General features: G+C 47.8%; 1 protein-coding gene across 1 annotated transcript; it reads left to right on the top strand.

Annotated features, from left to right (window-relative positions):
• The first annotated feature begins 421 nt into the window (after window positions 1-421).
• Window positions 422-14,900, top strand: MYOC (myocilin). Its single transcript, XM_060009464.1, has 3 exons — window positions 422-1,034; window positions 11,778-11,903; window positions 13,516-14,900. The coding sequence occupies exons 1-3, from the start codon at window positions 521-523 to the stop codon at window positions 14,298-14,300; spliced, it is 1,425 nt and encodes a 474-aa protein (XP_059865447.1). The 5' UTR covers window positions 422-520; the 3' UTR covers window positions 14,301-14,900.
• Window positions 14,901-15,883: the final 983 nt, after the last annotated feature.

Below are 15,883 nucleotides of genomic sequence, written 5' to 3'. Positions count from 1 at the left end.
TATGGCTGTATCCCCGTTTTCTAGAACAGTGCCTGACACAGAGCAGGTTCTCAATAAAGTTTGCAGAGTAATGGAAATAGGAACTAGAAATAAATCCTTGTTGAAACGGACACACAAGTAGTCATGCTCAATGAGGTGGGTATGTGTGAGTGTATGTGGGAAAACAGGGTGGGGATATAAGGCCTGCTATGGGGATGTGGGGTGCATAAAGTGGGACATTCTTTTTTAAAAGAAATTCAAAACAGACTTCTGGAAGGTCATTTTCTAAGACTCTTGCTGGCAGTGTGAAAACAGCGCCCCCCCTTGTGCACGGCCTCACCCAGCCTCACGTGACCGCATCATCCTCCCCCCACGCAGGGCTGCCTCCCCCAGTATATATAAACCTCTGTGCAGCCAGGGCAGGAATCAGCCGGGCCACCCAGCCAGACACCTCGCGGCGCAGGGGAGAGTTTCAGAGGGAGCCTTGTCCAGCGGCTGCTCTGAGGGCTTCTGTGCACGTTGCTGCCACTGCAGGCCCGAGATGCCAGCTGTCCAGCTGCTGCTGCTGCTGGCCTGTCTGGTATGGGGTGTGGGTGCCAGGACAGCACAGTTCCGGAAGGCCAACGACCGCAGTGGCCGATGCCAGTACACCTTCAGCGTGGCCAGCCCCAATGAGTCCAGCTGCCTCGAGCAGGGCCAGGCCATGTCGGCCATCCAGGACCTGCAGAGAGACAGCAGCGAACAGCGCGCGGCCCTGGAGTCCACCAAAGCCCGGCTCAGCTACCTGGAGGCCCTCCTCCATCGCCTGACCTTGGGCCAGGCTGCCACGCCCTGGGACACCCAGGAGGGGCTGCAGAAGGAGCTGGAGTTAGCCTACAGCAACCTCGTCCGTGACAAGTCAGCTCTGGAGGAGGAGAAGAGACGACTGGAGGCAGAGAACGGGGATCTGGCCAGGAGGTTGGAAAGCAGTAGCGAGGAGGTAGCGAGCCTGAGGAGGGGCCTGTGTCCCCAGGCCCGCAGCACCTCTGAGGACGTGCCACCAGGCTCCAAGGAAGGTAACACCATGGGGTGAAGGTGGCACGGTTCACGGAAACCTGTTACAGGTGGCCAGGCCTGTCCTTCCTGCCCTCTCCTTTCTCCTGGAGACCACGCATCTAGCGTGAGTCAGACAAATTAGGGAGGGCAAAGCAATCACTTTCACATGTTGCTAGTGAGTCAGCTCCCAAGAGTTCTGTTGAGGTTCGTGGTTCTGAGTTCTTTTTTATTATTTTTTTTTAAATTTATTTTTTGGCTGCGTTGGGTTTTCATTGCTGCGTGAGGGTTTTTCTCTGGTTGCGGCGAGTGGGGGCTACTCTTTGTTGCGGTGCGCAGGCTTCTCATTGCGGTGGCTTCTCTTGTTGCGGAGCACGGGCTCTAGGCGCGCGGGCTTCAGTAGTTGTGGCACACGGGCTCTAGAATGCAGGCTCAGTAGTTGTGTTGCTCCACAGCATGTGGGATCTTCCCAGACCAGGGCTCGAACCCGTGTCCCCTGCATTGGCAGGCGGATTCTTAACCACTGCGCCACCAGGGAAGCCCCGGTTCTGACTTCTTGTGCCTACCCATGACAGTTTTCACAATCCATAGCAAAATGAGAAATATAAAGACCAGGTGAGATGCAAATATATAGGATCAGTAGAAAGTTGCCAACTATCCTTTTTAGAAAACTGTCCTTTTGTGAGTCTTTGTTCAGAGATTGTTGACGCTTACCTTTTGTTGTTAAAATGACCTCTGTTTATGAAATGACAATAGATTTATGAAATGATGATAGGTGGTAGGGTTTTTTTTTAAGTGTCCTTCCTGGGCAAAATAAAGAGGCAGCAACCCAGTGTGGGTTCCCTCAATATGTTGTTTTGGAAATTTTCCTGCTCTTGGTCCAATCTGAGAACCTCTGCTTTTTTTTTTTTTTTTTTTTTTTTTTTTTTAACATCTTTATTGGGGTATAATTACTTTACAATGATGTGTTAGTTTCTGCTTTATAACAAAGTGAATCAGTTATACATATACATATGTTCCCATATCTCTTCCCTCTTGCGTCTCCCTCCCTCCCACCCTCCCTATCCCACCCCTAGAACCTCTGCTTTTAAGTCACTTTGAAGTGGCTTTTGCTACCTGAGATGTCATTCTGTTCATCCTGGTCCCTGCCAGGTGAGTCCATGAGTGTACACTGAGGGAGGAGGGACACTCTTCCCAGTAGTTGGGAAGAAAGTATTTGTGTCACTTTTTGTGAAACTCTGCTCCCAAATATTCACTGTTTAATAAGTTTTCCAATCATGAGGGAACAAGCAAGCAAATCCAGTTAGGGGACTATTAGTCTGGGCTCTTCAAAGATGTCAACATCAAGAAAGAAAAAATAAGGGAGCTGGGGGTGGGGGCCTTGTTTTCGATTAAAGGAGACTGTAGAGATGTAGTAACCAAAGGCAGTACATGATGCTGGAGTGGCCCCTGCATCCAGGGGGACAAAGCTACAAGGGACAGGTTTGGGATCCTTGAGGACATTTGAATATAGACTGCTTATCAGGTTGTGTTATTGGATTAGTGTTCAGTTTCTTGGGTGAGGTATGGTATTGTGGTTATGAAGAATATCCGTGTTCTAAGGAGATACATACTCAAGCACTTAGGGATGAGGCATCAGAATGTCTACAGTTTACTTTCAAATGGTTTGCAAAGACTGTAAATATATAAAGAGAGAAAGAAAAATGATACAAATGTGACAAAATATTAGCAGTTGACGAATCTAAGTGAACGACACATGGGGGATTTGTTGTACTGTCTGTTATCTTTTCAAAAGCTTTGAAAAATCTTCAAAATAAAATGAAGGGAAATTATCTTCTAAAGAGGCTCTGCATGAAAGGCAAAATCTGCACAGATGTGACACCAGAAAACCCAAGGGTCCGTGCCTGGGTGTGACCTCGGGCATGTCATTTAGTCTCTGCACCTTGGTTTCTCACCCATAACGTGGCAATGAAAATTCCTGTTGTGAATAATGATTTTTGTAGGGTTCAAATGAAATGACTCTAAGGTATAAAGGATTTTTTAAAATCCTGTATTGATAGAGTTGGAAAAGATCCAATTCTAAATTCTACAATGAAGGGAAGTAAGGTCACAAGATGCCAAGGGATCCCAGGTTGAACAGCTGAGCAGTGATGGTGCTGAGACTTGCTGAACTTGAGTCTTTGAGCACAAATGAAAGAATCATTATTAATAGAAGTGTTATGAGGCATTACGTATTTCAGACTGTTAACTGAATGAACAGAACCCATGAGAGAGAGACAGAGAGAGAGAGAGAGAGAGAGAGAGAGTGTGTATGTGAGAGAGAGAGAAAATAGAGGAAACATTTTTTTTATTGTCTTGTGGTCATTTAACAAGTTTTTGGGAATTTATTCAATGTGTTCTCTGATTTTATATACATATATTTTAAAATTTATTTGTTTTATTTATTTATTTTTGGCTGCATTGTATCTTCATTGCAGTGTGCGGGCTTCTCATTGCGGTGGCTTCTCGTTGCAGAGCACAGGCTCTAGGCACGCGGACTTCAGTAGCTGTGGCACGTGGGATCAGTAGTTGTGGCTCGTGGGCTCTAGAGCACAGGCTCAGTAGTTGTGGCGCATGGGCTTAGTTGCTCCATGGCACGTGGGATCTTCCCAGATCAGGGCTCGAACCCGTGTCCCCTGCATTGACAGGCGGACTCTTAACCACTGCACCACCAGGGAAGCCCTGATTTTATATTTCTTTTTGTCCTTTCCAGCTGCTCTACTTTTGAAATAAAGACAACAGCCCATTATAGTGAACTACAGACTTGGAAGCTCTTTTCTAGCAGTGGGTTTTTCGTGAGCAGGAAATTACATTAGTACAAGAATGTATAGCTGGAAAGGGGGCCTCGAGAGCATCTGATGCCTCTGGCTCATTTGTGCAGATGTGGAACTTAGGCCCAGAGAGGCTGCTCAGAGGTTCCCGGTCACCAGCCCTCTAGTGGCAGAGCCAGGACTAGAATTCAAGCCCCTCCCCCGATGTTCAGTGGCTCTTCAGGACCCTGACGTGACCTCTAGTTTATAGAACCTAAAGATGAATGACAGAAAAGCTACATTTAAACATCAGGGAAAGAGCGCTTGGAACAAAAGATGTGCTTCAAGGTCCTAGATTTGAGAGTAAAGGGGTGTTTGGTGCGGCTGGGATTCAGGTGTAGGTGTGCTTTAGGCAGGAGAGGCAATAAGTGAGGGATGGAGGGTGTGGGACTGAGGGCTTAGTGAGGCCGAGTGGGCAGAGGAAAGGCCTGAGGAGGTGGACTTTTCCTGACTCCACCTGTAATTCGAACTGTCACCACCATCTTCTTTATTGTGTAGTTATTATATAGAAAAAAAATGTCCTTAGGGGGCTTCCCTGGTGGCGCAGTGGTTGAGAGTCCGCCTGCCGATGCAGGGGACATGGGTTCGCGCCCCGGTCCGGGAAGATCCCACATGCCGCGGAGTGGCTGGGCCCGTGAGCCATGGCCGCTGAGCCTGCGCGTCCGGAGCCTGTGCTCTGCAACGGGACAGGCCACAACAGTGACAGGCCCGCGTACTGCAAAAAAAAAAAAAAAAAAAAAGTCCTTAGAATCATGGAAGTCACTTGTTTATACGTGTGTGTGTGTGTGTGAGTTGAAATAATATATGCATATAAGATGTTGTAGTAATAATTCTGTAGTGAAATGTCTAGAAATCTTTAAATCTTTTAAATAAATAGAAAATACAGATTACCAAAAGAGAAACTAGAGTTGCTTATAGCGTCACAAGAGAAATCCCACCTTCCCCTTTATTTCTCGTCTGCTTTGGACTCTCAGAGAACAGAACCTGGGATGAGGGCTTGTGTGCAGTGTTTGTATGGGCCACGATCCCAGGGAGGAGAATCGGGGACAGGGGAGAGTGTGACAGGGAAGGAAAGAGAACCAGCATGGGGCAGTGGGGGAGGGCCCTTCTTCAACTGGTCCCCATGGTGGGCAGCAAAGGCTGTACCCCATCAAGACTTCTGAGAATCTGTGTAGAATGCAACAGAGAAAGGGAGCATTCCTTCCCAGATTCGATACTCTGTTGGCCAAGGATCATCCCATGGGGTATATTGCACTTCCCTGATCCACAGATGTGAGCACCAGGCTTGTTCTTGCAGAGGTTGACACAGCAATGGCTAGAAAAAGGTGGGCAAGATATGCAGGGAGGGGCACCAGAGTTGCTCAACACAAGTGCTGCAGATTCACTTCCTCACTTACAGGATGGGGAGAATAATCCCCCCAATTAGAAGTAACGCAGGAGAGCATCCAGCACAGTGCCTGGCACTGAGTGACCACCCAGTAAATGGATTATAGCTACGAAGGGCTTCTTTTGCTTGAGCTCCACTGTTTAAAAATGTCATTTATAGGGACTTCCCTGGTGGCGCAGTGGTTAAGAATCCATCTGCCAATGCAGGAGACAGGGGTTCGATCCCTGGTCTGGGAAGATCCCACATGCCGTGGAGCAGCTAAGCCCGTGCTCCACAACTACTGAAGCCCGCGCACTCTAGAGCCTGTACGCCGCAACTACTGGGCCCATGCGCTGCAACTACTGAAGCCCGTGCACTCTGGGGCCCGCGTGCCGCCACTACTGAGCCCACATGCTGCAACTACTGAAGCCTGCGTGCCTAAAGCCCGTGTGCTCTGCAACAAGAGAAGCCACCGCAATGAGAAGCCTGCACACAGCAATGAAGAGTAGCCCCCGCTCACCACAACTAGAGAAAGCCTGCGCACAGCAACGAAGACCCAGTGCGGCCAAAAAAAAAGAATGTCATTTATAGATCAAAATGTCAACGTGTACATATCATTTCTGTAACACACATTGATTCCAGAAACAGTATATGTTGGAGCAGCACCCAGGGCAGTAGTCTGCTAGCTAATATTCACCTTCTAGAGTATTCACGAGAACCTGTGATTATGTTGGCACCTTTCTTTTTCTTCATCCTCTTCATGTATATAATACTGACCTAACTTTTCAGGCAGTGATGGAAAATAACTACAAAAATCATTACAACGTCATTTGCTTATATATCTACACATAAGTATATAAATACGACAGAGCATGAAGAAAATATTTCCAAAATTTTATAATAGACATGAACTTCTCAACCGCAGAAGGACTGAATTTTCATAGAAACAAACAAAAGCCCTAAAAATTTTTAGCTGTCTGATACAATACAGTCCTTAATCTTTTCATAACCTCTTTTTGTTTTTCTCCCACATTCAGAATGAAATTTGAGTGATTTTGAAACATTCCAGAGAAATTTTAGTTTTGTTACATTTTTACTGAGGATCATTTATAGTTTGAGCTAAGAATTCTGAGGCTCAGAGAAATTGAGTAATTGCCCAAAGTCACACAGCTGGTACGTGGCAGGACTGAATTAGGAAACTATGACTTCTGGCTCAGCCAGGCCCCTTCACGCAACGGCTTCCCTTCCTTTGGGCTCTGCATCCTCTCCCACAGGCTTTGCTTCTTATGCCAGGCGACTCTACTCTGGGCATCTGACCGTTGCCAGGTGTTCCTGGCTGACACAGCCAAGCAGCACCCAGCAGATTTGCAATCCAACCATCCCACCTGCCAACTGAGAACTGGCCTTACAGTCATTCTGGAAGCCATTCTCTGACCCTATGTTTTTGGGGGTTTTTTTTGCGGTACGCGGGCCTCTTACTGTTGTGGCCTCTCCCGTTGCGGAGCACAGGCTCCGGACGCGCAGGCTCAGTGGCCATGGCTCACGGGCCCAGCCGCTCCACGGCATGTGGGATCTTCCTGGACCGGGGCACGAACCCACGTCCCCTGCATCGGCAGGCGGACTCCCAACCACTGCGCCACCAGGGAAGCACGACCTTATGTTTTATTGTGATTCTTGTTTACCCCAAAGAAAGCACATGAGGTGTGGTTCTTGCAAAGGGTTTGGGGGTTAGGGGGCCAGGGAGAAAGACCCCCTGGTTAGAGCCCTGAGGACCTTGGTGGGACCAGGAAAGGAACTGGGCACCAGCCAGGCACGTGTAGGGGAGGAAGAGCTGACGGGAAGATGTCTCTCTGGGAAAATCGCCTGGGAGCGGTGTGTGCATGAGCCACCCACTGGAATCTGAGTCAGCTCCAGGAGTGGGTCACCCCCTGAGGTGCTGAGCAGTGTAGAGCCTCTGGAAGCAGTCTCAGTTCAAGCAGGAGGCATATACCACATAGCAGGTTAAGTCAGGGATGTTCAATATAAAGAATTAACTGATGAAAGAGCAACTATGAGATAAAATAAACCCCACATGGCACCCTAGGGCTGAGGGAGGGTACAGAGGAAGGACAAACTTGGAATGGGTTCCAACATCACTGAGGAAGGTGGGGTTGAGCCCATCAGGGAGCAGAGACGCTGGCTGGTTAGCCCAGGCTGGAGGTGGAATGGACATCTCCTGAGTCTGGGAAAGGCTGCAGGAGCCCTGCAGAGCCAGCGTAGGGGCTTGCAGAGGTCTGCAGAGCACGGGGGTCCCCATGCAAGGACTCTGGGTGTGGTGTTGAGAGGGTCGTGGAAACGTTATGGCCAGGCTGAGGCTGCAAGGTCACAGAAGAACCACATCCTTGGCAAGTGCCTGAGGCAGAGCTCCACCAGATGTCCTCACACTCCTGCTGCCAGCCCAGCCCCTGCGGGACACTGCAGGAGACTGGGCGCCCCCCCACCCCTGCACTGTGTCCCTCTAGCGCCCTCTACTGAGAAAGCCTAACATCATACTCACTTTAAAGGAGAAATGTCTCTTTTTTTGAGAGAGCATCTATGGAAGGGTGCATTCAGCACTGACAGGCAGTACATTTATAACTGACCCACATCCCCACCACAGGGTGGAAAGGTTCACAACTGCCATGACGATGGCACACGTGGGTTCAAGTCCTAGTCTCACCACTTACCAGCTGTGTGACCTTGGGCAAGTAACTTAACCTCTCTGAGCCTCAGTTTCCTCTTCTGCAAAACGAAGATCATAACGTTCCCTCTTAGGACTGTTATGTGGAATAGGGGTAATGATAGCAAAAGCCTAGCACAGGACCTGGCTCATAGGAGGCACTTAGTAAGTGGTGGCAATAGTTAAATTAGGGGCAGACTGCAGTTCTAAAGCCTTATTCTATTTCTCTAAAACTTTTGAAGGCACCAGATCACATAAATAATTTATATAAAACTGCTTTGAAATGTAGAAAGAGCCATAAATACCTGTTAATCATCTCTTACAAAGCTGTTTTTCAGTATTTCAGTGCCAGTACTTTAAATGTCTTCAATGAAGTTACCTGGGAAAATGCCTGTTTGGGTTTGTTTCCCCCTCACTTTTTTTTTATTCCCTGTGGCTAAAGAGGGCATTTTCCTTTCTTTCTTTTTTTTTTTCTTTTGGCTGCACCACGTGGCTTGTGGGGCTCTTAGTTCCCCGACCAGGGATCAAACCTGCGCCCCCCCACATTGAAAGTGCGGAGTCTTAACCACTGGACCACCAGGGAATTCCCGAGAGGGCATTTCCGCACCAGCATGTGGCATCTTAGTTCCCTGACTAGGAACTGAACCCGAGCCCCCTGCACTGGAAGCGTGGAGTCTTAACCACTGGACCACCAGGGAAGTCCCCCATTTTTCTGAATTTTCTTCTCACTGACTTGCAGGTGTGTGCCTCTACTTTTCTCAACATACATCTTCTTTTCAGTAAAAGTTCTCACTGAATTATATGACCATCCTAGCTACACTCACAGAGTGAAATAATTTGTATCAGATGCACCGAGGAAGGAGCCAGGTGCAGGGGAGGGCAGGCTCACAGTAGCCCTTGATGGATGGCAACTGCGAGTCAAGGAGCTGAAGGGCAGGGAGCTGGGGTGGGGTGAGGGAACTCTCCAGCTTGGTACAGATGTCACTGCAGTATTTCTCTCTCACTTCACGTTACTTGACACCAGCTCCTATGTTCTGAATTAATGGAAACAAAGTTTGAATTATCCTGAGGAACAGTGGTCTAAGGAAAGGTACAAAGGAAAGGAAAACAGCTCATCTCAGGGAACTCGCTCAGTGACATGACTTTGAGAAACGGCCACCGTGTATGAGCCTCTGGTCAGTGTCAGAGGTTGCATAGGCAAGGCAGGGGGTGGTGGCTTCTGACAGCCAGGAGTCAGGGCTCTCTCCTTGTGTTTTAGGCCTAAGAGATAAGTCAAGTGGTTGGGAGAGGCAGACAGAGGGCAGAGGCCTGGGCTTCAGGAGGCTGGGACGGTTGAAGACAGCTCTGTCAGCCCCTCGTAAAGGAAGGGGCTTCCTCACACTTACCTATTCCTGGCAGCACAGAAGAACAGGGGACCTTGGGCACCCTGTTCCTCTCGCATGCTGCCCACGCAGGTCCCGGACTGGTCTGGTCTAGGGAACCTACATCTGACCTAGTAGAGCAGCCTCTGCCTTGGGTACCCTCCTAGGTCTAGGCAATCTTTAGAGGGAAGAACGGAGGTGTTTCCTCACCTCCACAGCTCTTCAGACAGGGAGAAGGAGATTCAAGGAACCAAATTAACTTCCCAGGACTTTCCAGCAACTGTTTGGATGGTCCAACCGATCCTGGTTCCCAAAGTAGCCTGGAATGAACCCATGTTACTTCCTGGCCAAGAGGACTTTGCCAGATTATCCATTCCTAAAGGGAACCATGGACCAGCTGTATCTTATTCACCTGTTTTCTCCACATCTAGTCTTAACAGTTAATAGGTGCTCCAGAGGGGCTGGCTGACAGGATGGATAAACAGCTTCCCAAGGCTGCGGACACCGAAGACCTTCCATATCGCTAGGGGTACTCCCAGTTACCCCTGGAGTGTGGAGTGCATATCTAGGATGACCTCAGTTGGCGACACGTTTTGGCTTAGAGTTCATAACCAGTCACCCGGCCCAGTCTAGACTGAGGAACGTCCCAGGATGTGAGCATGCACCCCCTCCAGGGCAGTCACACTCCCCTGGAGGCCAGCTGAACACTCCCCTGGAGGCCAGGCCCCTGCATGAAAGGCAGGGGTGGAGACTGCTGTGGGGTCGGGAGGGGAGGTGGAGGGGCTACACCTGAAGGCCAACCCCAGCGCCCTGGCCCAGCCCAAGCCTTAGCACTTCTTAGCTGGGTGCTTTCCCTACCTCCTTATAGGAGCCTTTTCTAGTACTGTAGTTCACCTAAGCTGAATACCAGCGACTATAAGAGGGTACCTTGATTCCAGACATGTGAAAATGTGAAAGAATGTGCGGCTGAAGATTGATGAAATGTGGCACATCCGGGAGGGTTAAGAGTTCCATTGCCTGAGAGGTGAATTTAGAAGAGTTAAGCTAACAAGTGATGAAAGACAGAGAATGTCTTCCTGACTTTCTGGGCTGTGTGGGAGCCCAGCCACAGGCATTGCCCTGACTGCCCTCCCTGCTATTCTGCTGGGCTGGGGGCCAGGTCAGACTGCCTGAGACGTTCAGCAAGAGAAAAGGCCGATGTTTTAAGCATATCTTTTGACATCTGGGTCTTGCTGATAACAGGAGGGACTGCCCCTCAGAGGGTTAGCCAATTCTTAAAGATGGTAAATGGCTCACCTGTAAGCACACCTTTCATACGCAAATGAACCAATTCGATGCCTACACCCCCAACCCCTCCTCCATCGGGTCTCACACTCAGGGCGACTATTCTCCTGCCCTGATCAATGCGGGCCAGGTACCAGACAACTGGGGACAGCTCCTACGCTTCAGAGCCTGCAGAAATTATTCAGAGTAGCCAATCCTAAACCTGCTTACCCTGCCTCACTCATTCCTTCCCCTGGAAATCAAAATAAAGCTCTCACCCATGTTCCCCCTCCCTCCTGATGAACCCTGGTGCTTCACCGTGTGGCCCTCTATGGGGTGGGGTCCCCCCTCCTCTAGGGATCAGTGAGTATAACGAGCTATCTTTTTAATGGCGATTGTCTCCTGATCTGTTGGCCTCATCATACCTGAACCATAATCCAACCTGCATTTTAAAACAGCTGCTCCTGTGGCTGTGCTTTTTCCTTGTATTCAAGGGCTGCTATATGCCATGATCCTAAGTCAAAGTAGCAACGTGTGATACACTGTGATGACTTAACGTCTAACCAGTGTCATCCACACCTCTTCCCTTCTCCATGGCTCAAACCGTCTCCCAAATTCCTGTAGGAAACCTGCACACTCTCTTCCTTGTCTAAAATGGTCTTGGAAAGGGATCTGACAGAATATTTCAGCCGAGCACGTTAAAGCTTAATATGTTACTTCTTACGGGAACATTTGCATTATGACAGGAGAAAAAAACACCTAAGTCAGGCAGAGAATTGTTAATTGTTGAATTTCTGGCGTCCCAGAAAATGCTAAGGATTTTCTCAATATCCCTGCATCACACCTCACCTACTCATAAATCAGACCTTCTAGTGGGAATTATTTTAATTTTGTACAAGCTTACTTTATTTTGAATACTCTACTCTGTGCTAGGCACATTGCTATGCAATTTATTATTTGTGAGCTTTTTATCATGGAATTTTTCAAACATTCACAAAAGTAGAGAGAATAATACAAACCCTAACATATCTATCACCCAGCTCCAACAGTTGTCAGCATAGCCCAATCTTGTTTCATTGTCCCTCCCCCTCCCTGAACCCCATTTATTATCTTAAAACAAATCTCAAACATCCTCATGTCTTTGGAAGCCTATTTAAATCCCATTCTCAACATAGTCTATCCTTAGGCCTTTTTCCTCACAGTAGTTTTGCCTCTTTCTTTTAATATAGTTTCTAAATGGAATTTGGAGAACGCGGACTTTCAGGAATTGAAGTCAGAGTTAACTGAGGTTCCTGCTTCCCGAATCTTGAAGGAGAGTCCATCTGGTCAACCCAGGAGTGAAGAGGGAGGCACTGGTATGGAGTTCAATTTCTCCTCTGCTGTACCAATGTGGTCTTTATCTGTGTCTAGCTCTGCATTCAGAGTTGCTCAGCCCACTATGGGGGAGTGGGGTGGACAAATAACCTCCCTGGGAGCAGAGGCAGGAAAGGGGAAGAGGAACAGAAGCCCCTTTCTGCTCCCTTTCCAGGGCACACTGGCAGGATGTTGGCCTTTCCCTAGCAAAGCTCTGTATCTTATCATCTACACTTGGGATGGGGACTGGGCTGCACTGAGGGAAGATGAGAGATGTGTTTGTTCCACCCACTTGGTTGTCATATAGAATTGATTGCACCTGAAAAACAACATTTTTCAGTAGATCCTTCATATCTTTATCTTGGGGACAGAGAGACACCATGGACCATCCCAGTATAGTGTCTGTTACTAAAGGTACCTTTTCTGAACTTTGAGTATTTAGGAAAAGTACAATTGACCCTCTGAAAGGTGTTCCCTGAAAGCCTGACTTTAAGACAAGGGCTGTGTCTTTCAGAGACAGTGACTATCCATGTTGTTGACAGTTATTGCTAGTACAGAGGGCATGCATGAGGATGGAGAGTTTTGAGATATTCAGAATATGATTCTCCGAGATATGGGCAACAAAGAGTTTCCACTTTCTGTAAGGAAATTGAGATGCCCATTAAAATACAGAGGTTTATTGTGATTCGATCAAATTTAAGTTTTTCAACCAACTCTTCATTTAAAAAATCATACTGAGATTTTATTATATTAAAATGATGGCTGGGGCTCCCCTGGTGGTGCAGTGGTTGAGAGTCCGCCTGCCGATGCAGGGGACACGGGTTCGTGCCCCAGTCTGGGAAGATCCCACATGCCATGGAGCGGCTGGCCCTGTGAGCCATGGCCGCTGAGCCTGTGCGTCCGGAGCCTGTGCTCCGCAACGGGAGAGGCCACAACAGTGAGAGGCCCACGTACCACAAAAAAAAAAATAGTAAAATGATGGCTGAAGTATGTGGTCCATTGGGGAAGGGCTTGAAAAACTTGTTTTATAGAGATTATTATAATGACTTGATTATTGTCTCATTTTTTATAATAATGAAATAAATCAGACATGAAAGCCATAAACAGTAATGCAATGAACATCATGAGACGTTGCCCAGCTTAAGTCAAATATTACAAATACAGTGTGAAGCCCTCTGTGCAGCCTTCATCTTTACAACCAATACTGAGTAGAAGTGTTTATTGAAAAGAATCCACGTATAAGAGGACCCATACTGTTCAAACCCATGTTGTTCAAGGGTCAACTGTACTCTGATATCACATAGTGATCACAGAAAATTTACTGGGCATTTACTCTAAACCGAGCACTTAACATGTATAATTACATTTAAAACTTACCACAGCTCTACTACCCAAAACACTACTCTTATCTCCCCTTATAAATCACAAAACTGAATCTTAGAGAGCAAAGTAACTTATTGAAAGTCACAATAAGTGACAAAATAAGGTGATGCGTGGCAAAGCCCGGTTTAAACCCAGACGGTCTGTCTCTGGGGGTCTCACTTCTACCGGCTCTGCCATGATTCCACATTGTGGAAAGATGGTGGCTACATGGTATTTGTTTTAATTCACCAGGATGTGGAGAACTCATTTGGGTAGGAGAACCTGTCACTCTGAGAACAGCTGAAACACTCACGGGCAAGTACGGCGTGTGGATGAGAGACCCCCAGGCCGCCTACCCCTATACCCAGGAGACCACGTGGAGAATCGACACAGTGGGCACAGACATCCGCCAGGTTTTTGAGTATGACCTCATCAGCCAATTCCTGCAGGGCTACCCTTCCAAGGTGCACGTGCTGCCCAGGCCGCTGGAAAGCACAGGCGCCGTGGTGTACCAGGGCAGCCTCTACTTCCAGGCGGCGGAGTCCAGAACGGTGATCAGATACGAGCTGCGCACCGAGACGCTGAAGGCTGAGAAGGAAATCCCTGGAGCCGGCTACCACGGGCAGTTCCCCTATTCCTGGGGCGGCTACACAGACATCGACCTGGCAGTAGATGAGACAGGCCTCTGGGTCATCTACAGCACGGAGGCAGCCAAAGGCGCCATTGTCCTCTCCAAGCTGAACCCAGAGAATCTGGAGCTGGAACAAACCTGGGAGACTAACATCCGTAAGCAGTCGGTCGCCAACGCCTTCATCATCTGCAGCACCTTGTATACCATCAGCAGCTATTCATTGCCTGATGCTACCGTCAACTTCGCATACGACACCAGCACCGGTAGCAGCAAGGCCCTGATGGTCCCGTTCAAGAACCGCTACAAGTACAGCAGCATGATCGACTACAACCCCCTGGAGAAGAAGCTCTTTGCCTGGGACAACTTCAACATGGTCACCTATGACATCAGGCTCTCCCAGGTGTGAAAAGCCGCCGAGCGCTAGCAGAAAAGGCAGAAGGAAATGATGTTGAGGGTTCCTGAGGGGAAAGCCAGCCAGCCAGCCCATGCCCATGCAGCTTTTCTGGCTTTCCAAGCTTGCATTAACCCAGAAGAATGTGCATGGTCACCATGTCCAACTGGGCGGGAATAACAGTCTGGGGATTTAGATGATTCCACATTATAATAGATATTCTTTTCTTCTGTCAGCTTTTAAAGGGATATTTAACCAAAATAGTTTAAGTTTTCTGGTGATTTGAGGCAAAAGCTATAATGCATAGTAGTTTCTTCATGAAAACCACGAAGTGTTTAATAAATGGCCCTCAATGGCTAAATAACATATGTTTGGAGAATAGTTTGGGAAAAACATGTTTCCCTACGTGGAACCTGTTCCATGCATCACCTGCTCTTGCATGTTGCCTGATTACCATGAGCTATAATAACAAGCAGCACTCCTAAAGGCAGAGGAACAGCTATTGCGGCAGCGCTGAACATATATAAAATGTGTTTACTACAGGTGGCTTCTAATGCTACAGTGGGATCCTGTTGGATATTACAGCAACTTTGCCCCGTGAAATAAAATCATCTTACACAATATTCTCCTTGAACTTTGTGGGATACTTTGCTGGAGAGAAGAGTACAGATTCCAACCATCAGATAATTCCTTTGGGTTGGGAGGTATGATTACAGGCTGCTAAAATTTCGGGGTGTGTGTGTGTGTGTGTGTGTGTGTAACTGAGAGGATTATGCCTGGTTTTGAGGTGTCACCCACGATGACAGCAGGCAAACAGTGGAATCCATACCTTCCTACGCCCATCTCCTGGTGATTTTGGTCCTTCTCGAACAATCTTTTCATCTTTTCTCCAACTTACCCTCTTTCACCCTAGCTCTATTTTGGTTCTTATTTGGTTCTTATTTGGTTCTTATTTGGTTCTAAGATTGCTGTCACAGGTATGAATTTCATAAGCCACAACCTCAGGTGAGCAGACCTAAGGAATTTAATTACCTCTTTACCTAAATTTAAATACCTCTTTAAAGGTCTAGCTCCAAAGACAGTCACATTCTAAGGTACTGGGGGTTAGGACTTTAACATATGAAGTGGCGGGGAGACAGTTCAGCCCATAACAACTGGGTATTACCACTCTACTCCACTGGTAGCAAACTCTTAAAACCTAGAAAACCCAGAAGTCAGAGTGCACGAAGCCATTCACCTTTCTAAGGACATGTAGCTGCCAGGTGTTGTTGAATGAAAAGTGGAAGACGAGACACTTTTGGGTGATGAGATGAGTGGTCACAGCACACACATAGGTAAGGCCAACCCTGCTTGCACAGCCCTGCCCACGTTTCCTTTTCTTTCCCTCCACCAGCTACTGCTTCTGGCTTCAGGATGGAAGAAGAGGGTGATGGAAGGAGGAACAGAAGGGAGAAGGAAACTCTTCACTTAGCTTCCAGGACATTAAACTCCTCCTCCATTATGGATTTCTCCTTCTTGGTTTTTATTTGTTTGTTCTGCTGGTTCTTCCTTTTAGTCTGTGTTAGTCAGACTTTTCCAGAGAAATAGAACCAATAGGA

The sequence above is a fragment of the Delphinus delphis genome, chromosome 1 (genome assembly GCF_949987515.2).
Source record: "Delphinus delphis chromosome 1, mDelDel1.2, whole genome shotgun sequence".
NCBI classification, from domain to species: Eukaryota; Metazoa; Chordata; class Mammalia; order Artiodactyla; family Delphinidae; genus Delphinus; species Delphinus delphis.
The sequence above is the reverse complement of the archived record's forward strand: the minus strand, read 5'-3'. Positions and strand labels throughout refer to the sequence as shown.

Coding starts and splice junctions, on each gene's coding strand:
- MYOC (XM_060009464.1), top strand. CDS start 521: ATGCCAGCTGTCCAGCTGCTGCTGCTGCTGGCCTGTCTGGTATGGGGT. Junction 1,035..11,777: donor GCCACCAGGCTCCAAGGAAG/GTAACACCATGG, acceptor CTTTTAATATAG/TTTCTAAATGGAATTTGGAG. Junction 11,904..13,515: donor GAGTGAAGAGGGAGGCACTG/GTATGGAGTTCA, acceptor TTAATTCACCAG/GATGTGGAGAACTCATTTGG.